Here is a 27,047-nt window from a genome sequence, read left to right on the forward strand (position 1 = left end):
TGCATGAGTGTATGTACTATATAGGGTCACATGAAGCAGATGCATGTTCTCTAAACTCAGCGTTCAGCAGATCACACATCACGTTGATTTATTACAATATTTGCATGTTTATTATATCTCTTGCATGGCTGCAGCAGCCTCACTGTGACTCTGAGCATGCGTGAGGTAAAATAAGACGTCCCGGCTGAACTCGTTACAGAGAGAGGGGTGATTACTCTCGCCCGAGACGCTGGGTTTCCAGGCCAGCCGTGGGACAGCGCTCTGATTGGCTGATGAGGCTCAGCCGTTTCTGAGCCATTAAAGGAGGTGTGAAGAAAGCATGCATGCTCATACTGCATCGACCTTTCAAACTCACCTTCTGTCCATTATAATAACAATTAGACAGATATAGTCTTATTACCCATATGACTCTGAGAGTGTCAGTACAGTAAACGGAGAACAGCAGCGCTGCTAATGCAAACGCATCATGACAAGCTGAACTGCATTCACTGCAGTACAGCACACACACACACACACACACACACACACACACACACACACACACACACACACCGTCTACAGTCAAACCACTTTCTGTATGTCAGATGTATCTCAACAGCCCAGAATCAGCAGAATCTTCTGATGACTGTGAGCGAAATCTGTGGATGGATTTATAAATATGTGCATATTTATAGTTCACCCAAATGAACTTGTTTCTTGTCTTTAATTTTGCATTTCTTTCGTATGTAGAACGTGAAAGAAATTAGGGGCTGCACAATTTGGATGGCAAAAAATTATTGCAATTTTTCTGATAAATTAAATGAAAAAAAATAATATTAATCAAAGTCTGTGCAATTTGACCAAATTTTGTTGGAGTTATTATTATTATTAAATATATAAAAAAAATTATAAAATATATTAAATACATAAATTGTTCAAATTTAAAAATAATAATAATAATAATAATAATAATAATAAAAACAAACTGGTAATAGTACTATTATAATATCACTGTAAAAAAAATCAAGCATTTTAAAATATATATGTCAAAATGAGGAGAAGACAAAGTAACAAAAGAAATGAAATACAAATTTAATAACAAAAAAATAGAGTAAGTTATGATTGAACACGTTATCATGTGTACAAATTAGCATTAAATTAAAATGTTTAAATGAATCTAAAAATTTAAGCAATAATAATTCTTATTCTACTTCTTATTTTTAAATATATTTTTAATTAATTATAAACATCAATAATTTTGTGGATGGCTTTTTTTCTTTACTTTTTTCCATGACAGTAATTTTAAAAAAAATATGAATGTGATTTTATTTCTGTGATTTATTTCTAGAGATTTAAAATTAATTGAAATAAATTCTAAGTTTGTGGTGCTGGTTTGCAGGGCTGCACAATTTGGCCAAATTTTGGTGGTGGGGTTTTTATAATTATTATTATAATTAAATATAAAAATATATTATAATGTACATAAAATATATTAAATACATAAATTGTTCAAATAACAAAAAAAAATAATAATACAAACTGGTAATAGTTCTATTATAATATCCCTGTAAAAAATCAAGCATTTAAAAACATAATAATAATAATAACAACAACAGTTATGATAATAATTACTGTTGTTATTATTATTCAATTAAAATATTAAAAGATACTTAATATAAGGAATATTACTACTGTAATATTTAACTCTAAAATAAAACAATCAAGTAATTAAAAATAGTATTACTGTTGTTGTTGTTGTTGTTGTTGTTTAAAAATATAAAAATAAAATAACAAAAAATTATATTGTAATATTTTACAGTAAAACAAAAATTAAATATTTTACAATAATAATAATAATTAAAACTTTTTTTACATTAGAACTGTAAAATCTCAATGCCAATATTTATGGTTTCTTAATTCATTTTCAAATGTTAAAACATCAGACTTTAACTGCAGGGAGCTCTTTAAGCTTCTCTTTTGTTGATAAGCGCCTCTAATTACAAGTTTGTGAAGATGGTTGCCACATGTTCCCTAAATGCACATTAAAGCGGCTCAAACTCAGAGCAGATGCAGAGACTGAGTTCATGTGGAACTGCGTTTACTGAGAAACTGAGTCCAAACAACACCGACTTTCACTGCATGGACCAAAAACAACAACAACAACAACAATCTACCTTTATGTTCCACAGAATAAAAATAAGTCATACAGGTTTGGAACAACAGGACAGTGAGTAAATGATCATACAATTTCATTTTTGGGTGAACTATGGTTTCAAAAGTGTTGGTTTGAAACGTGTCATTAAAATGTATAATTATGATTTAGTTTCCAAAACTCCTGCCATTGGTCACACAGAAAAACAAAGAGGTAGAAACGGATATAAAGAAACAGAATTGGCTGGCTCCTCAAATAAACTAACGAAACTCCTCCTACATGCAGAGGAATAATAAGTGAGCTTCTCTACATCTCACTGACGAACCCCTGCTCTTCACTCTTCAGTGAGCTATTTTAACTCTGTGTGTTCAGGTTCAGCCCACACACTTACTGTACATGAGCTCCGCGTGATAAAAGTAAATAAATAAATAAAACAGCCATAAATATCAGTATTGTGATTTTATAGTTGCACGACATAGTCATATAATTATTATTATATAATGACAAAATAGCATTGTATGTTATTATTATTATTGCCATATTCAAATAAGCACAATATTTTTAACCAAAAACAAGCAACACTAACCCGGATTTATTTATTTATTTTTAAATCACAATTAGATTTTTCAAAAACGTTTCAAGTTTCATGTATTGTAATTTTACAGGTGTTTTACTTTAACAGTTTTATTTACTTTATTATATAATATAGTTTTACAATTTTTTTCTTAAATTATTTAATTTTTTATTTTACAGTGAAATATTAAAATAGTTATATTTCATATTTTGCTTTCACTAAGTAATTTCTATTTTATTTAGTAATAATAATAATAATAATAATAATAAAACAGTAATATCAATAATAATTATTATTATAGCCATTCTCATATATAAGCACACCAACAGCAAACCTGGATGTTTTTTAAATCACAATCACAACTTTTATCACTGAAAAAATATATATATATCCATATATAAATCCATATATAACCATCTGATTTAATGTGAGGAACAATATACGCCTGCTGGACAGAAAACAACAGACAGGAAGTAACGTCAGGAAGAAGAAAACTGAGAATATAAATACCGATCACATAATGGCTCAGACCCACCAAATAAAAGCACTGGAGCCAAGTATTAACTGACCAGACAGTGAAGCACACTCTTAATACTATTATAAGTATAACTAATTGAGTTTTGAGGGCACAGGTTTCATCTGGTTATGGACGTGTCATGAGTGAAATCTAGCAGCAGATGTTCAGAGAAAGTAGCAGAAAAACAGCTGCAAACTCAGATGCGGAATAAAGATTCATTTACAGTTTTAAATATGGTTTAAGCCACAGAAAGTCCCTGCAAAACTCCATGATGACAGATCCATGAGTGCGATATGAAAACTTGATATGAAAGCTTCATGAATCACCTTAAAAATGACAGAAAATTACTGTTGTTACTGGTACTTAAACTGTTAAAAATCATTTTCGGTTATTGAAATAAAGCTGCAACAGAATAAAATATAAATATTAGATGAAAAACTTCAACTTAAAAGAAACTTACTGTAGTACTGAAATATAAATTTGATATATGATTTAATTTAATGAATTTTTTAAAGATATGATATTACTAAAATTAAATAAATAAAAGCTAAAAATAAAAATTAAAAATTAAAAATACATATGCATTTTTAGTAATTGAAATAAAGCTGCAATAAAATAAAACAAATATTAGATGAAAAACCTAAACTTAAAAAAAACAAAACTTGAACTTACCGAACATTAGAGCTGAAATAAATTTAATTTGAGGAAATAAAATTACTAAAACTGAAATTAGAAAAAAAGTAAGGCTAAATAGAAATATAAAAAAATGAATAAAAAAAATAAAGGCACATAACAAAATTACAAAAACTAAAATTAAAAACTGAAATTATAAAACTCAAAATAGTAATAAATAATGTATTATTAATCATATGTTTATTAAGTATTATATAGAATAACATATGAATAATTCCTTATTAACATTGCAAAAAATGTAATTTATCACACAGAATGATAAAAACATCGTAGTCAGCTGAAATAAAGCCAAAGGTAAATCATAGTAAAAATTATGAGCAGAAAATGAGACTAATATTGAGCGGTGACTCATACCAAACATTATTTTGTGGCAAAAGCACTGAGAACGACAACCAGCAGAATATAAAATACTAAAAAGACATAAAGATTGAGGATTAGAAGCGACAAGAAATCAGAGGCAATGAAAAAAGTTTCTTAAATGCTTAGCCTGTCAGGTCCCTGAAATGCACACGATGTCTGGAGTTTTTAAACATAACCTACATTTTTCATTTAATACAAACTGCCTGTCATCCAAAAACGCAGTCCTGTGAAATTATAAATCAGTTTCCACTCAAACTCAAGCTCCGGTAAAGACTAAGAGTCTCAGTGAATCCGTGAGAACGGGAGTGACTCTTCCTGCAACGATAACAAATGCTTTTATCCTCTAAATCAGCAATCATTTCTACTGAACAACACTAAGCGTTACAAAGTGTGATATCTCAAAGATCTGCGCCGATGATAGGCAACTCTAACGCAACAAACCTGGAACTACTTGCACGCTTCTAGAAAAGGCCTAAAAACCCTTAGAATATGCATCAACCAAACTAAATCAAGAATGCATATTATTACTCAGAAAACAGAAATAATGGTGACTGAACTACACAATCTCTCCTCAGCTTCTATTTAAAGTCATAGTTCACTCAAAAATGAAAATTAGCTGAAAATGTGCTCAAACTAAGGCCATCCGAGTGTGTTTCTTCATCAGGTTTGGAGAAATGTAGCATTGCATCACTTGCTCACCAATGGATGTGAATGGGTGCCGTCAGAATGAGAGTCCAAACAGCTGATAAAAACATCACAATAATCCACAAGTAATCCACAGCACTCCAGTCCATCAGTGAACATCTGGAGAAGACAAAAGATGAAACACATCCAGCATTAAGATGTTTTTAACTAAAATACACAGAGTCTATAATCCATAATAACACTTCCTGCAGTGAAAAAGTGCATCTGCTGTTGTCTCTCACATCAAAATCCAGTCATATGTTTGTTCAGAGATGCTTTGGACTGTTATTGGCTCATAAACGGTGCAGATTTCTCTCCTGATTCACACCAGAACACTTTTTCACTGCAGGAAGTGTTATTATGGATTATAGACTCTATGTATTTGAGTTAAAAACCATCTTAATGCTGGATTTGTTTCATCTTTTGTCTTCTCCAGATGTTCACTGATGGACTGGAGTGCTGTGGATTACTTGTGATGTTTTTATCAGCTGTTTGGACTCTCATTCTGACGGCACCCATTCACTGCAGAGCATCCATTGATGAGACACTGATGCAGTGCTACATTTCTCCAAACCTGATGAAGAAACAAACTCATCCTGATCTCGGATGGTGAGTGCGTTTTCATTTGTGGGTGAGCTAAAGCCATTCAAACTCTCTCACCTTGAAATTGCTCGCGTTGACCCATGAGGTTGCCAGACTGTCCACCATCCTGTCCAGCATGCTCTGATCGTGCTCCAGGTCATGTGACTTCTGTCTGTCCAGGATGTAGTCTATGATTTCCGGCCCGACTTGAAACCGACGTCCGACCTCTTTCTGCGTGACCTGCGCCACTATGTACTCCATGTTGGGCTCCATGACTTTGCTGAGAAGGACCACGGCTCAGGACAACACATAAACACACAAATACTGGCCAGAAAACCGAGTTTTAGCTCTTGTTAATCTAAAGAAAAATCCTGAAGGGATGTGGGATGCAAAAGGCCGCTGGAAGTATGAAGGAGGGATTGTGGACGGCACCGGTGCAACATGTATGAACAATATTATAATCGACAGATCAGACACTGCTGGAGTAAATCCTTCAGCGGGGAAATCCTCTCAAACAGCAAATACATCACTTTATGTCCTGCAATGCAAATTAAAATATTACAGATCAGGTGTTATAAAAATACGCTTCCAAAAACTGAATGATCAAATCAACCCTGTAAAGCTACAGTCTTGTATTTAATTTCTAAGCTGTCTAAATGAGCAACATGATTAAAACTGCAGTCACACTCAGTCTACTCATGTCTTCTGTCTCTGATTGATAGTTTAGAGTGTTTTATCCAGGATCAAATCTGATCATCAGGATCTTTTGAGGAGCGTTTGTTTCCAGAAGCTTTACTTTCACTGTTCCTCAGCGGAGGAATGATCTTCACAAGCCTCCAGAACATCTCACATCTTCTGAGGAGCCTTTATTTCTTCATCTCTCCATCACTGCATTATATGTTTGGATCATTTACATCTCATCTCACCGAGATACATTACTGGAGATATAGAGCACAGTATCTGCTCTACTGTTAGAAAGATCTCACTGATTTACATTACAAGCATCAGAATTTAATCATAGAAATATCAGCATCTGCTGCAAATTCATATCTTTGCTAAACTATGAATAAATTTATCATCACTATATTAGACTATTAGAGCCATAAACGCCTGATTAATCAAATACATGACTCAAAAAAACAACACACATAATTATGCAAACTTTTTTTTTATTTTTTAGATTTTATATCAGACTCTATCTAAAGGTTTGAATAACTATAACATTATATATATTAAATTTAAATTAAATTAAATTTTTTATATATATATATATATATATATATATATATATATGCTAGAACAACCTAAAGTCTGGTTATCATCCCTATAATGGTCTCAATATTTCATATAATTATCTACTTATATGAAACACACAATATTCCTTGAATGTCTAGTACTGTGGCAGTATCATGGCTCAGATGGGAATAACATGGTACTCTGTACTATGGCACTTTCTGAATACCATATTCAAATACCACAGTATTTATGGTCCTTCAAAGTATACCATAATAAACAAAGTATTACCATAGTGCTTCGTTGTAACGCACGCAAAAGATGACGTAATCATCATGTGTCACGTGAAAACGTTCATGTAGCCTATTTTTGAGGACATCAGCAGTCGCGGTTCACTCATTAAACATTAATGAAGCAGCTGCAGTGATTGCTGATCTAACTTTAGGCGTGTTTAATGTCCGCGAGCAGTTGTTTAGCAGCTGTTTGGCTAACAGTTCTCACTGTAAACACGGCAGGCTGCTCGACACTTACATGCTAAACAAACCCCGGGCCTTTCAGGGGAAACCCGACGAACGTTACGCGATGAAAACCCGATACAAAGTAGCGTCGCGATATCGTTGCTTGGTAACGGCGAAGAATGTTGGTTGTTATTAGCAACAGCGAGCGAACCGCACGAGGCCCGACAACTCTGTTTACAAACACGCGCGCGACCGCATATCTCAAAACCCGTGTTTTAAAATATAAAAGCTTCATATGCATTTATTTAGCTGCACCCAAATATTCATATTTGCTATATATTTACCCAGCGTTTCAATATCTTAACAGCGTTAAAGAGATAATAAAATTTACCTAAACTGCTAAATATTAATATTTGTTTTAGAGAATAAGTCCACAGAATACACGTTTATTTTGTCTTATTTATATTTTTTACTTGTTTGTGATTTTAAAACGTGTGAGAATATGCCAGTAAAACGTAAAAGTTTTGTTTTAATAAAGTTTGGCTATTTTTTACTATTTAAAAATTATGTTTTGCATATCTTTTCATCATTAAAAAAAGTACCTTGGTTTGTCCTTGCATGCATGTACATACCATGACATATAATTGTAGCAATTCAGTACCATGGTATAAGCATCACTATTTTAAACAGTATAGCATTTAACTCTTTTCAATTATATTTTCTCATCTAGTTGCAATGTGCATTATTTCACAGCTGTATCAACTAGTCCTGTAAACTACAATCAAAAATCACAATCTAGATTGATTGACTGCATCTAACTTTCATTTCACATCGGTTTGCAAAAAAAATAAGACATTACAATGAATACAATCCATGCCACTGAACAAATAATGATCGATATGGACACTGTAAGTACTGTAAATGATGCAGCTACTCTCACCGTGTGATTTTTGCTTTGCATGCGTGATTGTAACAATGTATCCTGTTATACACAAACTATTTTTATTGACAGTGCACACAATGGCCAGCAGCCACAGCAAGATTCAGAACGCAACTAGTGAAAAGCTCGTTTGATAACGGACGTACCTGGCATGTCGCTCGAAATCCGCTACTTGGGAACCGTTTCCCGTGGGTAGATCCTCAGTTGATTTTTTGGAAGGAAACAGCAGAGATCTCCGCCCATTGTGCGGCTTCAAACATGACGATGGCATTGCGCATGCGCCAGATCAAGCGCGCCCTCTGCCGTCTACCCTCTGCCCTCTACCAGAGCAGGATGACACATCCTGCTCTGGTAGTATTAGTTTTATAAAGTGTTAAATTGTCATTTAAAAAAAAAAAAAAAAACATCCGTGCCAAAAACCAACAAAAAAACCTAATAACGTTACATAAATGTTTGTTTCAAGTTATCTTATTCTCAAAACGTTAGTACAAAAACGTTATTTATGCATTGTTTATGTCACTTTTTTATTTTTTTGGAAACCTTTTAGCTGGACATTTGTCTAATGTTTGTAATGTTTTTTTAAAATGTTATCAAGTCCCTTCTTTCAGAACGCTGAGAGAACATTCGAAACTAACGTTCCCATAATATTTGCAAAATGATATGAATATTCCTTTAACGTTCGCAAGAAAACACGTTTTCAAATCGTTTAAAAACTGGAGGTTTAGAATGCTAAGAGAACACTCAAACAGTTTTCGTAACTTAATGGGTGTGGATATGGAGGGCCAAATGACTCAAAATTAAATCATTAAATAAATGTTAAAAGATACAAATAGTCCTAAATCGTTAAATACTTTAATTAAATATTTAGACACATAAATAAAGGCATAAATAAATACATAAATGGATAAATAAATATTTATTCATACATATTTATTCGTTCATTTATATATTTATTCATTCATTTATTAAACAAACGTATTTTATAGACAGCGTTTTCTATGGATGTCCTCAATAGCAGGAAGTGGTGTCCCTGTGATGCATTGGCCAGTTTTCACCACCCTCTGCAGTGCCTTGCGGTCAGCAGCTGAGCAGTTCCTATACCAGACTGTGATGCAACTGGTCAGGATGCTCTCGGTCGCACACCGGTAAAAGTTCACCACTATGGCTGAAGACAGCTGGTTCTTCATCAGTGTCCTGAGGAAGAAGAGGCGCTGGTGAGCATTCTTGACCAGGCTGGAGGTTTTTGTGGTCCAGGACAGGTCCTCCGAGATGGTGAAGCTGGAGACACGTTCAACAACCAACCCGTTAATGTGGATGGGGTCATGCGTGCTTCCTTTCTTCTTCCTGAAGTCCACAATGAGCTCCTTTGTCTTGCTGGTGTTAAGGAGCAGGTTGTTGTCAGCACACCACGTGGCCAGGTGCTGTACATCCTCCCTGTAGGCAGTCTCATCATTGTCACTGATGAGGCCAATCACCGTGGTATCATCTGCAAACTTAATGATGGAGTTGAATCCATGCACAGGCTTGCAGTCGTGGTTGTAGAGGGAGTAAAGGAATGGGCTCAGCACAAAGCCCTGTGGTACGCCGGTGTTTAGTGTGATAGTGGTGGAGTGGGTGTGGCCTGACCTAACATGCTGAGGTCTGTTGGTTTAGAAAATAAGTTATTCTGTTTCAGAGGGAGGTGTTAATGTCCAGGTCTCCAAGTTTTGTGGTCAGCTTGGAGGGAATGACGGTGTTAAATGCTGAGCTGAAGTCAACAAACAACATCTGTGCATATGTGTTGTTATTGTCCAAGTGTGTGAGTGCAGAGTGCAGCACTGTGCATACTGCATCCTCTGTGCTCCTATTTCTATGGTATGCAAATTGGTGTGGGTCCAGTGTGGGAGGGAGGCAGTCTTTGAGGTGTGCAAGGACCAGTCCGTTCAAAGCAAGCTTGGCATTAGCATCCGGTTGAATATAGACTGCAGTTATAATGGTGGAGGTGAACTCCCGCAGCAGATAAAAAGGTCTGCACTTAACCATGAGAAACTCTAGGTTAGCTGAGCAGTGTCTCCCAACAATGACAGTGTTCGTACACCAAGCTTTGTTTACATAAATGCACAATCCACCACCTCTTGTCTTACCAGAGTCATCTGCAGTTCTATCTGCCCGGAACGTGTAGCGTCCAGCTAGCTCAATAGCATTATTGGGTACGTTGCTGTGTAGCCATGTTTCTGTGAAAACCATGACATTGCAATCCAAAAGTCTCTTACTGTGGGTGAAATATATTCATCATTTATTAATTTATGTATTTAAATAAAAAATATTTTTATTTGTTTAAATGTAAACATTTAATTAGCCTATGTATTTAACGATTTAGTTATATATTTCAGCATTTATTTAATTATTTAATTTTGAGTAATTTGGCCTTCCATAATATGGGAAAGTCAGCACAAAAATTATGTTACCTGGCATATTATGTTGTTTAATTAAGTGTTAAGCTTTCTTTTACGCCTTTAAGGTTTGTATGCATCATGTTTTGTGCTGAACAAAAGCACTGAACGTGTCCTGTTCACCATGCGTTCTCGTGCTGTTTCACTCCTGTGTTTCACTCCTGTGTTTCACTCCTGTGTTTCACTCCTCCCCTCATATATCATCGCGTTCCTCCTCCGACACACGACCCGCAGAACGCTTCGACAGCATGTCGTCAAACACCGAACGGTCACGTCGTATTAAACTAGTAGCCTATTGAAATACGCGTGATATTACATCTAAAACTGAATTCGAAATCGCTGTAGAAAGTGAGAAAACAAGTATCGAGATGACAAATGAAACACAACCGTGTGATTTCCTGAAGTGACTGTAACTCCTGCTGCTGCCGCTCGCGCTCAGGTGAGTTTGTCTTCAGTCCGCTGTCAGTAGGTTTTAAAATATATTCTTAAATTAGTTCAGATACGTAAACAAGTAAAGTATTGTATAGTAGTATTTCTTATAGCCTATCATTTTTGCACTTATAATAGAAAAAATATAATTTTGGTATATATATATATATATATATATATGCAAAAGCCTCTAAGTGCCATCTGAAATTTTCTTCTACAATTAGCATTTTTGTCAGGCTTCTATATTCACTTATTTCACTTTAATGGCAGTGAAAATAACCTATTAATTGCCATTAAAGTGAAATTACTGAGCTTACATATAGGAGCCAGATAAAAAAATAAAAAATAAAAAGCTGATTTTATAAGACAATTTCAAGGCTTTTGCATCTGAACTCTTCACATACATATATATATATTGCTTTATGTTAATTAATGTCTTTTTCCCCAGTCATGTCAATGGCACCTAATTTTTATTTGCTTGAAGTATAAAAATACCATTTTTAAATAAAAAAATCCACATCCAAAATATCGTGTGATTGCAAATATATATTTAATACCTGAATTCGCCCTTTACATTCTTGGTTTCTTTCTCAAGTGTGTCAGGAAACGTTAGAATCAGGTTATCTACTGTCTTTATCAAAATGACTCTTCCTGCCAAATGTTTAATTGCTTCTTTCTTTTAACTTGACTCGCTGCTTTATATTTGCATGAAAACTGATGAACTGTCACCTCGTTACATTTCTCAGACTTAGACAAATGCTCAGACAGAACCATATGTGTATATTGCATAAAGTTAAAGTGTTTTGTGTAACTGCTTGCATGGCATAATCTCTCAGTTGTGGTCTGCAGTTTTGCACATGCTGCAGAATTTTGGCACACCGAGATAAAGAGTCATAATGAAGTGTCCTATTTAGGGACGCTGCATGGGTGGATGTTACACTAAGGCCTATTTTTCCTCAGTAGAAAACAGCGCTGACCTCTTTCTTACGTCGTCTGGTCACTGACAGCTTTCAGAAGTCTTCTTGGTTTCTGTCAGCCGGTGAAGATGCAGTGCAAAGGCAAACACACTCTCAGACTGAGCATTAAAAGACTTGTACTCGATGACAGCTGGTGACATGCTCTTTTATAGCCTACAAACATATCACATATACTCTGTTGACTCGAGGAGTTAATAGGAAAGGAAATGTTGTTTTTATTTTGTTTAATATTTACAACAAAAGTAGTGAGCGTGAGGGTCCTGTTGCAAAAGGAAAAAACCTTTCAGTCTGTTCCTCACCCATAACTATCAGATGTCTTTGAATATAATACACGAGTCATATGAACTGCTGTGATACTTTAATAATGATGTGTGTGTTTTTTGCTCACCTAGAGAAAGTGGAGCACGTTTTGTTGTTAACAGTTGAATAAATGATGATGGAAATGTTATTGCTCTTTAAATGTCAAACTACGAAGCACTGTGATTGAAAAAAACAAAAAAAAAAGATTTGCATTTTCAATCCCTTAAGAAGCTTTGCACTTGCAAAAGCACTGAAGTGTAGTTTTTCCTCTCACCTTATATTATTTTTCTCAGAGATTCTCAGATGAACGTAAATGTTTCGTGAGAGAACATAAAGCACAGAAACCATAATCATATATATATTTCCAACACAATTTTTTTGCAAGCGGTCACAAGGTTTCACACAATGGGGAATGCAAAAGCTTTGAAGTCAGCAAAAGTGGGACATCAGTTAAACTGGGACAAAAAAAAAAATGCATTGAAATATAATCACATTTTTTGCTCTTTTGTCAGACACCCGACCCACATGGCCCACGTTAGCGATCAGTACACGTCTCTAAACTATCCCGAGGAGAATGACGAAACCAGGAGTGAAGAGTTTGAGTCAGAGCTTCACCCAACCGTCCCACAACCTGCGCAGATCATTCACCAGCATTACACGGCGAGCTACGCCCATCAGATGCCCTTCCCCAGCTGGGACGGTCCCGTCAGGGCGGATTCTCCTCACAGCCTGCCCTCCTGCCTCCCGTCTGCCATCTACCACACGCTCTCGGATGAAGGCTCGTTTTTTCCCAGCAGGCCTCACTCTCTTCCGGGCAGCTGTAGTCCGAGTCTGGAGAGTCTGGATTATCCCAGATCCCTGCGTTCCTTTCCTCCGTCTGCGAACATGTACCACCATCCCTCGCCCTCGTACCCCAACGCTTACCTGCGGCCGCCCTGCTGCGGTCAGTTCGGTCCGCCGCCGCGTCACTTGATTCCCGTCCATCACTGCAGCTCCTCAGGTGCGTTACATTCAGAAGTTTGGGATTGGGATGATTTTGTTAGCTAACAAAAACATGTTCTAAGAATGTTTTTCTAACGTTCCTTTTATTTATGAAAACGTTACTTTTGAATGTTCTCTGAACATTCTATACATCCATTTGTGTGTGTGTGTGTGTGTGTGTGTGTGTGTGTGTGTGTGTGTGTGTGTAATATAAGCGTTAAAGGGATAGTTGACCCAATAATGAAAATTATGTCATTAATTACTCGCCCTCATGTCATTCCAAACCCGTAAGTCCTTCGTTCATCTTAGGAACAAGAATTAAGATATTTTTGATGAAATCCGAGAGCTCTCTGACCCTCCATAGACAGCAACACAACTGAAATGTTCCCAGGTCCAGAAACATAGTAAGGACATTGGTAAAATAGTGAAATAAAAAAAATGGATTATTACAATTAATGGCAAAATGAATGTTAAGAAATGTAAACTGATATTCCCTACTGACACACTACAGAAAAAGAGAAATAACTGATTTAAAACCATTTTTTTAGCTGCTGAAAAACGTGTTCTAATAATTTTGGCCACCGCTGTAAATAAATATATTTCTGATCTCAAACTTTTGAACACTCATGTATATCAGGAAAATTATAATTTAGTTCTTAAAAATAAAGGTTTAAAGGCAGCAGTTTAGTTTCATCAAATATCCCTTATTATGTAGGCTATATAGGGTTCTTGAGTTTCTATATTGTTAAAATCCTCCACATCTGGCCTAATGGAAAATATAGGTTCTTCAGATGAGCATTCGAAAATTAAAAAAAAAATAAAAAGTAATAATAAAAAAATAAAAGGTCTTTAAAAGCATGCTTCTGTTACATCAGGCTGTAAAATGTTTTATTCTAATTGAAAGAAATTAGAAATAAATAATACATATATTCCACCCATTATTTACTCACCTCTGTGTTGTTCCAAAACCATTTCTTTTTTAACAAAGAAGATCTTAAACCAAAAGTGCAAATGCACAAAAAGGGACAAAAACAACATAAAATAATTCTTATTTGCATTTGTGCATGAGAAATTGTCATTGCATTTGGAAATTGCTTTTGGTCATGTGACAATCTGATGCAAGGCATCCAAACACAGTAATTATGAATTCAAAACAAGCATTTATGCACAAAAGCAGCCTGCATCTGGTCCGAAAAACATGCGGGCAAGACAGAATTTTCTCAGAATCATTGCTGGCCTATATGTGGTTATTTTATTATCTGAATCTGCATTTGTGTTTTCATTCACAGGCCTGATGCAGTACAGACAAATGGACACACGCTTCTCTGAAAAGTGAGTCCCGTAGCATCATATTACAACAACTGAAACTCAGTTATGATCCAGAAACAAAAGACCTTTTGCTTTTTAAATCAGAATGAAACTTGAAAAGAAAGAGTCATTCATGCTGAAAAATGAAGGCTTGCGAATGTTATGATCTGCTTATGCATTTCTGTGCGTGTGTGTCTTCAGTGGAAATGCATCTGTGAACTCCAGACAGGCCAGTCAGTGTATCACACACCTGCCACAGGAACAGAGTGAGTACTACTTCCTGTCCGCACATCAACACGACCAAAGCAGAGACAATAACGTGGATAGCAGGGTCAGAAATGAACTTTTCAGTTAAGGTGAAATATTTGCCCCCTGCTATAGATTTTTACATTCCTAAGGGCCATTTATCTTTGATTGGTTACATTTAACAAACTAATTAAATCACTCAGAATAACTTAAACAGTTACAAAATAAAACAACTGTTTAAAATTGTATATAAATTATAGGCTACATTTAAAAAACAGAGACTCGTTACAGAGTAGGAATGCAATATTGCGACAAAAATCAATATTGGCGAATATTGCTCGATATTATAAGTGATTATTAATGTTGATTAATAAAAACGTTTTGTCACGTCATATTCTCACTACATAGACAAATATGTCAGTTCATGACATTTACATTAAATTTACATTTATTCATCTAGCAGACGCTTTTATGCAAAGCGACTTACAGTTGAGCACAATAAGCAATTCATCATAAAGAGGCAAATAAACTCAGGAAGTGCTTGTAATACAAAGTCTCAGGCATTGTTCAGATTAGTACAAGCTAGACGGGGAGAGATTAAGGAAAGAGTTAACCTCTTAATTTCTGCATTTCGCCGAATTCAGTCAAAACGCCTCTGATTGGCCCATAACATTCATAAGCTCAACAGAAACACGTGTGATTGGTTATAAAGCTCAGCGCTGTGTAAAAGTCAAGTCTGATGCAACGCAGATCTAAAATAATGCTCATTTCATTCATTTTTACACTTCATTGCAAAGGCAGCAGTCTTGATATATTTTAAAAAAGCATTTTTGCCCTCATTAAACCCATCACCCTCATGATTTTCCAATCCTGATCTATAGCATTCATTATAAGGTCATTCCATGCAAAAGAGGAACAATACAGAGCAAGGTTTCATATTCGTTTTGAGGCGGTTTGACCTACTCTTTCACGTGTGTCGCGTGTTTTCTCCACACAGGGAAAGTTTTTGTCACCTACGAGGCCGACAGCGAAGAGCACCTGAAGGAGATCATCAAGTTTGTGTCTTTGCTGAGGAACAACGGCTTTGACACGCATGTACAGATCATTATACAGTTTCCGGTTTAATCCAGCTGCAGTTTCGTGGGTTTGGATTGATTCTTGCGTCTTTGTGCACAGATTGATGTTTTCGAGCAGCAGCTGAACAGCATCAGTAAGATCGACTGCATGGAGCGATATCTCAATGAGGTAAACAAGCACTCAGAGACAGGAAGTGATGTCATCATCATCATCTAAACAGCTACAGTTACAGCGTCTCTCTGTCCCTGCAGAAAGATTACCTGATCATCATCATCATCAGTCTGAGGTACTACGAGACCATATCAGGCATGAACACCAGTGTGGAGGGCGACGAGAGAACCTCAAACACTGTGTACATCCACAAACAGGTCTAAATATAACCCTCACTTACTTTTGCTGATCCCAGTAGAGTTTAGGAAACACTGAATGGATTCAATAATAATACACAATACTACTATTACAACTACTACTAATAATAATAAATTAATAATACTTATTATTATTATTATTATTAATACTTTAATGTTTCCAGTAGTTTAGTGTGAGCATGCAATGTGATATTTTAATATGCACAAAAATGCAATGCACATGCAAATATGGAATGCATTGAAATAATAACAATTATTTTTATTGTTGTGTATTTTAATGGATCAATAATATTAATAATACTAATAATACTTTTGCTGATCCCAATGGTTTGAATGCATTTAAACAACAACAACAACAATAATACATTATTAATAATAATAATAATAATAATTTTGCTAATTCCAAAATAATTTAGCATGGGAGAGTAATTTGATATTTTAATAAGCATAAAAATGCATTGCACACACAAATATCAAATGCAATAAAACAACAACAACAATTTATTATCATTAATACTTTTTCTTAATTCCAATAGCGTTTAATGTGAGCATGCAATATTTTTTAATAAGTATAAAAAGCACTGCACACACAAATACAGAACTTAACAAAATAATAACAACAATATTATAATTATTAATACTTTTGCTAATTCAAGTAGAGTTTATGGTGAGCATGCAATTAGATATTTTAATAAGAACAAAAAGAATTGCATGCACTAATAATGAATGCATTAAAATAATAGCAATTATGATTATAAGCAGTAGTAGTAGAAGTGTATTATTTTTATTAAATTAATCTATTTTAATAAAGTTGCTCATATGTTTTGAATAAAATCATTTCTTGGCTAAAATATTTCACCGAGGTCACTGCAATGCATTCTGGGATTGCATGGGCTGTCTTAGTCAAAACGAGCATAATAATATAATTGCGAGGGTTCGGTTACGTTTGTTAACTTGTGTGTGTGTGTGTGTGTGTGTGTGTGTGTGTGTGTGAAAACACATCATGTGTAGTTTTTTTGTGGCTGTTGTGTTTTTTTTTTTCGTTCATCTGCTGAGTGAATTCATTCAGAACGGCTGCAGGAACTACAGGTTCATTCCTATTCTGTTCCCGGGGGCTAAAAAGGTTTGTGAAATTCAACAGACACTGTAATTTCCTCTCGAGCATTTCAGCATATCAAAGCATGTTTGTGAGCTTGTTACAGCACTAAACCGGTTAATCTAGTCCCACATTCTCTACACTTCACAGAGCAGTGAACTGAACTGTAGAATCATGGTCCGTGAAGCAAAATATCAATATCATTTCAGCTTCTGTAAGATGTGCAGCGTTTCTCACTGAAGCCGGTCCTGTTTTCTTCTCGTTCTCAGTGTTACGTTCCCACCTGGCTGCAAAACACGCAAGTCTACAGCTGGCCGAAAGATCGGGACGATATTCTGCGCAGGTTAATGCGTGTGGAGAAGTACAACCCTCCTCCCATCGGCCCTCTGCCGACCATCGTCTCCATTCCCCTTTAGAGCAGCGCTTCAAATCACATACGAGCCAAGATTAACATCTTCGTTTTTGACTTATTCGATCAGACGGCTGAAAGTTAAAGTAACAGTTCACCCAACAATGAAAACATGCAGAAACTGTTGTCACCCTCAGGCCAGATGAGTTTGTTTCTTCATCAGATTTGTAGAAATGTAGCATTGCATCAGTGTCTCAGCAATGGATGCTCTGCAGTGAATGGGTGCCGTCAGAATGAGAGTCCAAACAGCTGATAAAAACATCACAATAATCCACAAGTAATCCACAGCACTCCAGTCCATCAGTTAACATCTGGAGAAGAGTCCATAATCCATAATAACACTTCCTCCAGTGAAAAAGTGCATCTCCTGTTGTCTCTCACATCAAAATCCAGACACATATTTGTTTAGGTGCTTGATCTGTGCAGATTTCTCTCCTGATTCAGACCAGAACACTTTTTCACTGGAGGAAGCGTTATTTTACGAGATGGTGTGGATTATTGAGATGTTTTTATCAGCTGTTTGGACTCTCATTCTGACGGCACCCATTCACTGCAGAGCATCCATCGCTGAGACACTGATGCAGTGCTACATTTCTAAAAACCTGATGAAGAAACAAACTCATCTGGTGACGTCACAATGTCACATACTTACATTTGAAACATTTATCATTGCATACTGCAACCTTTTCCTTATTATTTTTGATGAAATTACCAGCATTTTACCCTTTTTTGTTTTTGTTTTTTTTTTACTATTTTGTGAATGGATAAAGTACAGTAGATCTGATACATTTGAGTCTGTTTCTATTAAACTGTGACCCGTAAAAGTTACTGTAAAAAACATTATTCTCTTATTGTTATAATAATAATAATCAGATGTTTTGGTACTTTGTCAGTCTTCTGCATTGAAAACAAATATATGCATATTTATTTATAGTGTTACAGTTCTCAGTTTTGTTTTGTTTTTATAGTTTTCCTATGAGGAGAGGGTCTAAGATTTATCTTTCCAACTATGCATGTATTGTACTTTCTGAAAATATTTTATGAATTAAAGAATTAAATCTAATAAAATAATGCAATAATACAGTATATCCTTATTTAATAATATTTCTTTCAAGATTTATCTTTTGAGATATATAGTTTCATTGTACTTTTTGAAAATCTTTCATGAATTAAAATCTAATAAAACATTTAATAACAATATTTCATACAAAAGCTCTGTGCCTCTTCCAAGTTTAATCTTCTGAGCTGTATATAAGCTCATTTTCACTGTACTTTCTGAAAATAGTTAATGAATTAAATCTAAAACTGAATGCAATGAAAATATTTAATAATAATAGTATTTTTTATTTTTATAACATACCATCAGTTTTATGTGCAGAACATTAATATCTGTAACAGAGATGCAGTGTTTATTTTACAAGACAATATTCATGTTTCAATACGACGGCAAAAACTCACCATTCTTGAAGCTTAAAACTAACATTCACATTAAATTAATAAATAATAACAAAACAGAAATGATTACGTAGTGTTGGACAAAACAGATTAGTATTCTGAATTATTCTTTCCCATTTTGACCTTCTGCATTTAAGACGTGGCGTACTGAAGAAACGACCCTCGTCTGCACATTTCACATCCAGCGTCGCAGGAAAACCTGTCAGATGCAAGTGTAACAGTTGATCATCACGGCTTGAAGTAATGCACGTAAAATAAAAACATGGTAAAAAACACTGGCGTATGTTCAGTTCTAGTGTGTTTAGTAAGAGATCAGACGTTGTGCGGTGTGTACAGCTTCAGTTGAACATGATGGATTCGGGATCCTGGTTCATCATATGTGCCATGTGTCGCAGAACATCCTTCTTAGTAATGATTCCCAGCAAACGTCTGATGAGAGACAGAGAGAGAGACGAGGATTTCACTGATTAGACACAACTCATGCTTTAGAAGGGGATTTGTTTTTTTTATGTTTTTGCATTTATTTAAAAAATGCATTAAAAATTGTTAAATATTATTGCAATTTAAAAAAGAAGTTTTCTGTGTGAATATGTGTTAAACTGTAATTTATTTCTGTGATCAAAGCTGTATTTTTAGCATCATTACTCCAGTCTTCAGTGTCACATGATCTTCAGAAATCATTCTAATATGATGATTTTCTGCTCTTTATGTGTTTATGATTATTATCAATGTTGAAAACAGTTGTGCTGATCAATATTTTTGCGGAAGCCGTGATGCATTTTATTTTTCAGGATTCACAGATGAATATAAAGCTCAAAAGAACAGCATTTATTTGAAATAGAAATCATTTGGAACATTATAAATGTCTCTACTGTCACTTTTGATCAACTTAATGCACACTTTATGAATAAAAGTATTACTTTCTTAAAAAAAAAAAAATTTACAGCAAGGTCTCATTTGTTAACATTAGTTAATGCATTAATATTTTACAACATTTAAGATGTTCATGTTAATATAGTTAACAGAGCAGCAATCTTTTATTTTGTTTTTAGATTAATATTAATGAGACCGAAGGCCGAGTAAGTCCTACTGTAATGCACAGATCTAATATTAAGTTACACATCAGATGTTTTCCCTTAAGACATAACAGATTATATTTGCATGGATAGCCTACTTAAATACTGTATTCTGTGTATACAGTATGTGTAGCCTGTAATATGTGTCCCTGCAGCACAGAAGCAGTCATCAGTAGCACAGGTATATTTGTAGCAATAGACAACAATACATTGTATGGGTCACAATTATACATTTCTCTTTTATTCCAAAATCATTAGGATATTAAGTAAAGATCATGTTCCATGAAGATATTTAGTAAATTTCCTATCATAAATATATCAAAACTTAATTTTTGATTAGTAATATGCATTGCTAAGGAACTTCATTTGAACAACTTTAAAGATGATTTTCTCAATATTTAGATTTTTTTGCTCCCTCAGATTCCAGATTTTCAAATAGTTGTATCTCAGACAAATATTGTCCTCCTAACAAACCACACATCAATGGAGAGATTATTTATTCATCTTTCAGATGATGCATAAATCTCAATTTCAAAAAATTGACCCTTAAGACTGGTTTTGTGCTCCAGGGTCACATACTGTGTATGAAGTAAGAAGTAAGCAGAGAAACAAAGTACTCCTCTCAGAAAACGGTCAAATAAAGATCATTTTAGATGTTTAATTACTATTTGGAGCATTGGGATCACTAGACGAGGGCTTAAGGAGCTTATTTATTGTTAAAAACCTGAAATTCGAAATTTTTCCCTTTTTTTGTCTGCTCCAAATTAGCCCTCATTTCGGCAGCACGGGTCACGTCTGCATCTGTATCATCGTTAGCGAGGAGGCTCTCACCCGCTGCGTGTGACCAGACACTGGCGCAGGCCCAGCTTGCGGAAGATGTCCACCACCGTCTCCATGGGCGTGTGGTCAGTGACGGTGAAGGGACTGAGGTTCAGGATGCGTCTGAGTTTGAGCGGCTGAGGGTTGGACGCAGGAATCTGCGGAGCGTCTTCAGTGAAATACACCACAGAGTTACTGACGACCCCGTCCTGCTTCTGACGCGCGTTCTCTGAGAAACACACACACACAACATCACCGGAATTAACTTGCAGGAATTGTTTGATTAAATTAGATTTCATGAGGAGCAAAAAATGCAGAGAAATGTAAACATATTCAGTGGCTATATTAATAAAACCAAAAATACTGTAAAAACAACACTGAAATATAATTACAATTCATTACATAAAAATATTATTATTTATACATATAAAGGAAAATAATATATATAATCATATAATTAATAAATTATATATATAATTCACTATATTTCATGTAATAAAATAATAAATGCAGTCTTGGTGAGCAGTAGAGATTCCTTTCAAAAACATTAAAAAACCTTAATTATTGAAAACGTTTTGCAAAGTAGTGCATATAATTATTTAAATACTGCTATTTTATAAATAGCAATTTTTTACTTCTTGGATTAAACATTTATTTGTCACTTGAATCAAACTTTACTATATATATATATATACTGTTATAGTATTTATTCATATTTTTCATATTTCAATTAGCTTTTATTTTATATTTTCAGTTTTCATTTTCATTTTAATAATTCAACTTGAAACGTTTTCATTTCAGCTGTATTTTAAGTCTTTCATTTAATATATATTTTTTATTTTATTACAGCTTTTTATTGCAATTAAAAATTAAGTTTTAATCACAGAAATAAATTAAATTTTACTATATATTCACATAGAAAACAGCTATTTTAAATTCTAATAATATTTCACAATTAAAATTATTTTCATCAAATGCAGCCGTGGTGAGCAGAAGAGACTTCTTTCAAAAACAATTAAAAAAATGTAAGTTATTGAAAACGTTTGCACAGAATTGTATATAATTTGTTAATAAATCACAATTTTTATAATGTATGTCACATAACTTGCTTTATAGAAAACCATATATCATTTAATCATAAAATTACTATTGTTTTGCATTAATATTACATGCTCATTTCTTGTTTATTTCATGTTTAGACAGATCTGACAGTAAAGCACTGAGCTCGAGTTTGGATGCATACAAAATGTACTTTTATTAACAAAAGTAACATGCAAAATCAAATTTTTATATAGAAAATTGATATATTCCACTCTTATTAAATGTACCATTATTCCTCTTTAGTATTATATGGAACTGACCAACTTCAGTGATTATGTTTAATTCAGTTTCTTCAAAACCTTTGTGACTTTTCTTACTTCATACACAAAAAAAGTGAAAAATTCTGACAAAATCTGATTTCGTGATGATTTTATATTTTATAATAGTGATTTTATCATTTCGAAATACAGAGAAAAGGTATAAATGAATGACTAATAAGCCAATAAGTGCTCCTCTGCTGCCATCTACTGGTTATAATTGTAATTTGACGTAAGTGTTTATTTACCACAAAGTATAATAATAATAATAATTTCAAAGTATATTTTGGTCATTCATTCAAATTGGATCAACAGAGAATTTGAAATCAGCTGATAAACGGTCCGCTTGGTGGCTGAAAAACTATTTTGTACTTAAATATTATCAATATTCGAATTTAAAAGCATAATTTCACTTAGGGGCGAAAAAAGCTTTGTCTTCTCTCCTGAGACCACAAGAGGGCGCATCGAGCAAAATATTACTAATGCACGTTTCTTCAAAGCATAAGATAACAGGACTATCTTTGAAAAGATTGCATAATGTTTAAATTAATGTTTATGAAACATTTATAATTAATTAAGTTGCTTAAACAATTAGGATAAGCTATGAAAAACTTTCATCGTCGTCACATTTCGTTTGCACTGATAAGGCTTCCTGACGCACACCTAAAATCCGAATGCAACATTTTTGCATATGCATATTTTAAATTCGACGAATATTTGAAATTTGCCCCACAGGTGAGCTGGATCGTATGCTAACGTGGCACTGTGTTTGGTTAAGGTACTTATGTTCTTGATGGTGTAGCGTATTTGGGCGAAGACGGTGTGTGTCTTAGTGTTGTTTGGGATGAGGCCACAGGGAAGCCGTTGTAGTCGGTGTCTTTGATGAGCGTCTCCACGTCCTCCACCGTGGTGCTGTCCTGCGTGAGGACGGCCAGCGGAGGCTCGTTGCGGCGCGGACGCATCACGTCGGTGGCCAGCGTGCGGTGCGTGAACTCGTCCTGGTCCAGGTACGGGTAGCCGTTGAGCTGGATGTGAGCTTCGTAAATGCCCTCCTTCCCGAACGCATCGGCCACCCATTTACTGGTGACGGCCGCCGCCATCAGAGGAACGATGTACTCCAGACCCCCGGTCAGCTCGAACATGATGACCACCAGAGACACCGTCATCCGCGTCACGCCGCCTGCATCAACACATCACTTCATAATCAGCACCAGTGTGTCATTTACATGCTATTACAGTATTTATTCATATTCAGTTAACCTTTATTTTATATTATTCATTTTAATTTTAGTAATTTTGTTATGTGCTTGTCATTTTAGTTTTTTAATAATTCTATTTATCTTATTTATTTTTATTTCAAGTTTTTCATCTAATGCTTTTATTTTATTTCAGCTTTATTTCAATAACAGAAAACTGTTTTCAATAGTTTTGTCTATTCTTTTAAATTAATTTATTAGTTTTAAAAATATATATTTTTTATTTTTAACATTAACATTTTTTAAATTAAATTTCTTTGTCATTTTTATTAGTATTTTTTATATTTCTATTTAACTTTAATTTATTTTGTATTTCAGTTTTAGTAATTTTAGTATGTAAGAAATGGTACATATAAATATATATATATATATTATATAGTCTATATATATATATATATAATAGATATATATATATATATATATATATATATATATATTTCCTTTTAAGTATTTTATTTTAAAGGTGCAATAGGTGATTGTCTTCAGAACATTTTTTGTTATGCTGGTTGAAATTAATTTTTTTTTTATTTATTCATTTTTAAAAATGTATTTTACTTTTTTTTTTTTTTTTACATTTGCATTTTTTTTTTATTTTTTGTTGTGAGTCATTTTCTGTCATTTTTATTAGTTTTTTTACATTTCTATTTAACTTTAATTTATTTTGTATTTCAGTTATAGTTTTTTTAGTATGTATGAAATGGTTCATTTTTAAGATGGGTTTTTTTGGCCAGACAAGATCTATATTTATAGTTAAGTTTGGGTATTTTATTTTAAAGGTGCAATAGGTGATTGTCTTCAGAACATTTTTTGTTATGCCGGTTGAAAGTCCCTTGCTTTAATTTATTTTCAAGTTTTAGAAGTTTTGTCGAATATACATATTTTAGTTTATTTAATCTTTAATTACAGAAAACTTCCTAAAAACCTCAAATAAGAATAAAAATTGGCTTTGGCAAGTGAGCATCTTAGCCGTGAGTATTACATTTTTAAAAAGCAGCAGACTTGCATGGCGATTAAAACAATATTCAATCTCAGATTTGATGTAGGTACCTCCTAACAAACACAATTAATCAGGGATTTCCCTTCTGCACGTCTGAAGTTCATAATCTACATCACTGAATCACATCTGAAGAGATTCTGGATCTGGAGCGTCTCACCCAAACACGCGGCGGCGCCGACCATAGCGTACAGACCCGGAGTGACGCAGTCTGCGCCCGGACGACACCAGTTCTTAAAGATGATCCAGTCGTGATGATGATACGCCATCTGCTCCACCGCGATGCCCACGATACGACCGGCGATGGCACCCACCGCCATACTGGGGATGAACAGACCCGACGGGATCTGAGGACGATCACAATCAGAATCAGAGGTCACAGTTATTCAGCAGGATGACGACTCACTGAGTTTGGAAACAGTATGCATTTATTGTGCTGTCTTTTTAATTCATTTTAAATATAAATCAATTAATATTCAATGATCCTGATGAATTAATAAATTGTTACATACATTGTTTAAAAAAATGTCAAATTAAATTATAAAAAAATATTATATTAAATATATCATATGCTTATTTGACTGGAAAGAACGCGGATCAAAAATGCAGAAATGTAATAATTAGGAGAGTTTCTTCTCTTGAAATGAAGCTGAAATAAAATATAAATATTAGATGAATTTTAACTTTCAATATATAATTTTAACTGAAACATCAGAGTAAAAAATTGATAAAAAACTTTTTTTTTTTAACTGTGCTTTTTTGAACTTTAAATATAATTCAAATTGGGCACATTTTTAAATATGTATGTAAATAAATAGATAGACAAACATTTATAATATATAAATATATATGCACATTTAAATACCTAATATAAAAATAATAACTAAAAATAAATTAGATGAAAATAAATATGCATTCATTTAGCAGAATTGTTTTTTTTGTTTGTTTTTTTTTTTTTTTTACAAAATTATTGTAATTAATGTTATTAAAAAATAAAATATATTAAAATAAATATATATTATAAAAAAATAAATGAGATCATTAATACTGAAATTAAAAATTTAAATTAAATGAAAAATAAAATAAAAAATAATTATTAAAAAAAACTTTTTTTTGAAACTAAATAAAATAAAATGAATTATAAAAATATGTATGCACATTAAATTGCATAATATAACAAAAAATAAATTTGAATAAATATACATGAATTGAACTGTCTTTTTAACTGTTTTTCTCCGTGAGCATCGTTCTAAGCTCAGGGCTTCAGAAAGGGTATGGCGCACATCAAAAAATCCTGCTGACCTTAAGATCACTCCTCTCTTCCTTCTCTCCTAATGACTCCAGTGCTAAAAGGACATACTGTCACAACAAAATTAACAATTCGTCTAACTCTCCCATGCACTTTAAAACATTTTCCTCGTCCCTGTGTCCTCCTCCTCCCCCTCCTTCATCAACTCTAACAGCTGATGACTTTGCCACGTTCTTCATTAATGAAATTAAAACCATCATTCACATCCTTCTCTTCACTCTCTGAGGTAGAAGTCTCCAAACTCATCCTTTCTAATCATCGTACTACTTGTCCGCTTGATCCTATTCCATCTCATCTCCTTCAAGCCATTTCTCCTGCAGTTGTACCTGCACTCACTCACATCATTAACACATCCCTTCACACTGGTGATTTTCCCTCAGCATTTAGACAGGCTTGTATAACCCCACTACTTAAGAAACCCACCCATAACCCATTTATTTTAGAGAACTACAGATCGGTTTCCCTTCTTCCTTTCATTGGTACATTTCAATCAAGACTGCCTTGCTCTCAGTTGTTGAAGCCCTAAGACAGGCAAGAGCGTTACTGTAGTACATTTATTCAAGGCTCAGACCAATTTTTTGTGCACTGTACAACCCTAAAAACCAGTTCGAGATTGTAGAAAGAGCTCCTCATTTTGCGATAAACTCCTCCTCAATTTCACGTCCCCCTCCTCACTGTCGCACACAGAAATGTGTTAACAGCTAGACTTTATTGCTATTATCGCGGGAAGACTCATTCTTATTGTGGGGAGAATTTTTACCAGTCGCAAACGATAAGATATCGCCCATCTCTAAGAGTGGCTTCCAAATCTTCAATACTTATCTTGCTGTATCTGTCCGCTGGTTTTGACACGGTTAACCACCAGATCCTCTAATCAACGCTACTGGCAAAGGGCATCTCAGGAACCGCACACCAGTGGTTTGAGTCTTACCTCTCAGATAGGTCCTTTAAGGTATCTTGGAGAGGTGAGGTGTCCGAGTCACAA

The 27,047-nt window shown here is 34.3% G+C and overlaps 3 protein-coding genes across 3 annotated transcripts in view; 1 reads left to right on the plus strand and 2 right to left on the minus strand.

Annotated features, from left to right (window-relative positions):
- LOC109045522 (CLIP-associating protein 1-like) overlaps positions 1-8,458 on the minus strand; it is a 77,175-nt gene extending 68,717 nt beyond the window's left edge. The window contains 2 exon segments of the mRNA XM_042733462.1: positions 5,620-6,079; positions 8,319-8,458. Coding sequence (XP_042589396.1) covers positions 5,620-5,814 — 195 coding nt within the window. The 5' untranslated portion in view covers positions 5,815-6,079; positions 8,319-8,458.
- A 2,331-nt stretch (positions 8,459-10,789) lies between these two features.
- On the plus strand, positions 10,790-17,987 carry traf3ip2b (TRAF3 interacting protein 2b). The gene is made up of 9 exons (XM_042734661.1): positions 10,790-11,043; positions 12,823-13,310; positions 14,581-14,623; positions 14,801-14,865; positions 15,843-15,940; positions 16,022-16,090; positions 16,174-16,290; positions 17,339-17,413; positions 17,656-17,987. The coding sequence occupies exons 2-9, from the start codon at positions 12,836-12,838 to the stop codon at positions 17,800-17,802; spliced, it is 1,089 nt and encodes a 362-aa protein (XP_042590595.1). The 5' UTR covers positions 10,790-11,043; positions 12,823-12,835; the 3' UTR covers positions 17,803-17,987.
- Positions 17,988-19,119: 1,132 nt separating this feature from the next.
- Positions 19,120-27,047, minus strand: part of clcn4 (chloride channel, voltage-sensitive 4) — a 17,658-nt gene continuing 9,730 nt past the window's right edge. The window contains exons 9-13 of the mRNA XM_042734662.1: positions 24,914-25,100; positions 23,323-23,683; positions 22,595-22,599; positions 21,158-21,410; positions 19,120-19,679 (exon numbers count right to left, since the gene is read on the minus strand). Coding sequence (XP_042590596.1) covers positions 19,589-19,679; positions 21,158-21,410; positions 22,595-22,599; positions 23,323-23,683; positions 24,914-25,100 — 897 coding nt within the window. The 3' untranslated portion in view covers positions 19,120-19,588. The remainder of the gene's footprint in view (positions 19,680-21,157; positions 21,411-22,594; positions 22,600-23,322; positions 23,684-24,913; positions 25,101-27,047) is intronic.

Source organism: Cyprinus carpio, chromosome B11, assembly GCF_018340385.1.
Source record: "Cyprinus carpio isolate SPL01 chromosome B11, ASM1834038v1, whole genome shotgun sequence".
NCBI classification, from domain to species: Eukaryota; Metazoa; Chordata; class Actinopteri; order Cypriniformes; family Cyprinidae; genus Cyprinus; species Cyprinus carpio.

Excerpts from the sequence above, each read along its gene's own strand:
- traf3ip2b (XM_042734661.1), top strand. The coding sequence starts at position 12,836 with ATGGCCCACGTTAGCGATCAGTACACGTCTCTAAACTATCCCGAGGAG. Across the intron at positions 13,311-14,580 it reads CCATCACTGCAGCTCCTCAG|GCCTGATGCAGTACAGACAA; the intron begins GTGCGTTACATT and ends TTTCATTCACAG. Across the intron at positions 14,866-15,842 it reads ACACCTGCCACAGGAACAGA|GGAAAGTTTTTGTCACCTAC; the intron begins GTGAGTACTACT and ends TTCTCCACACAG.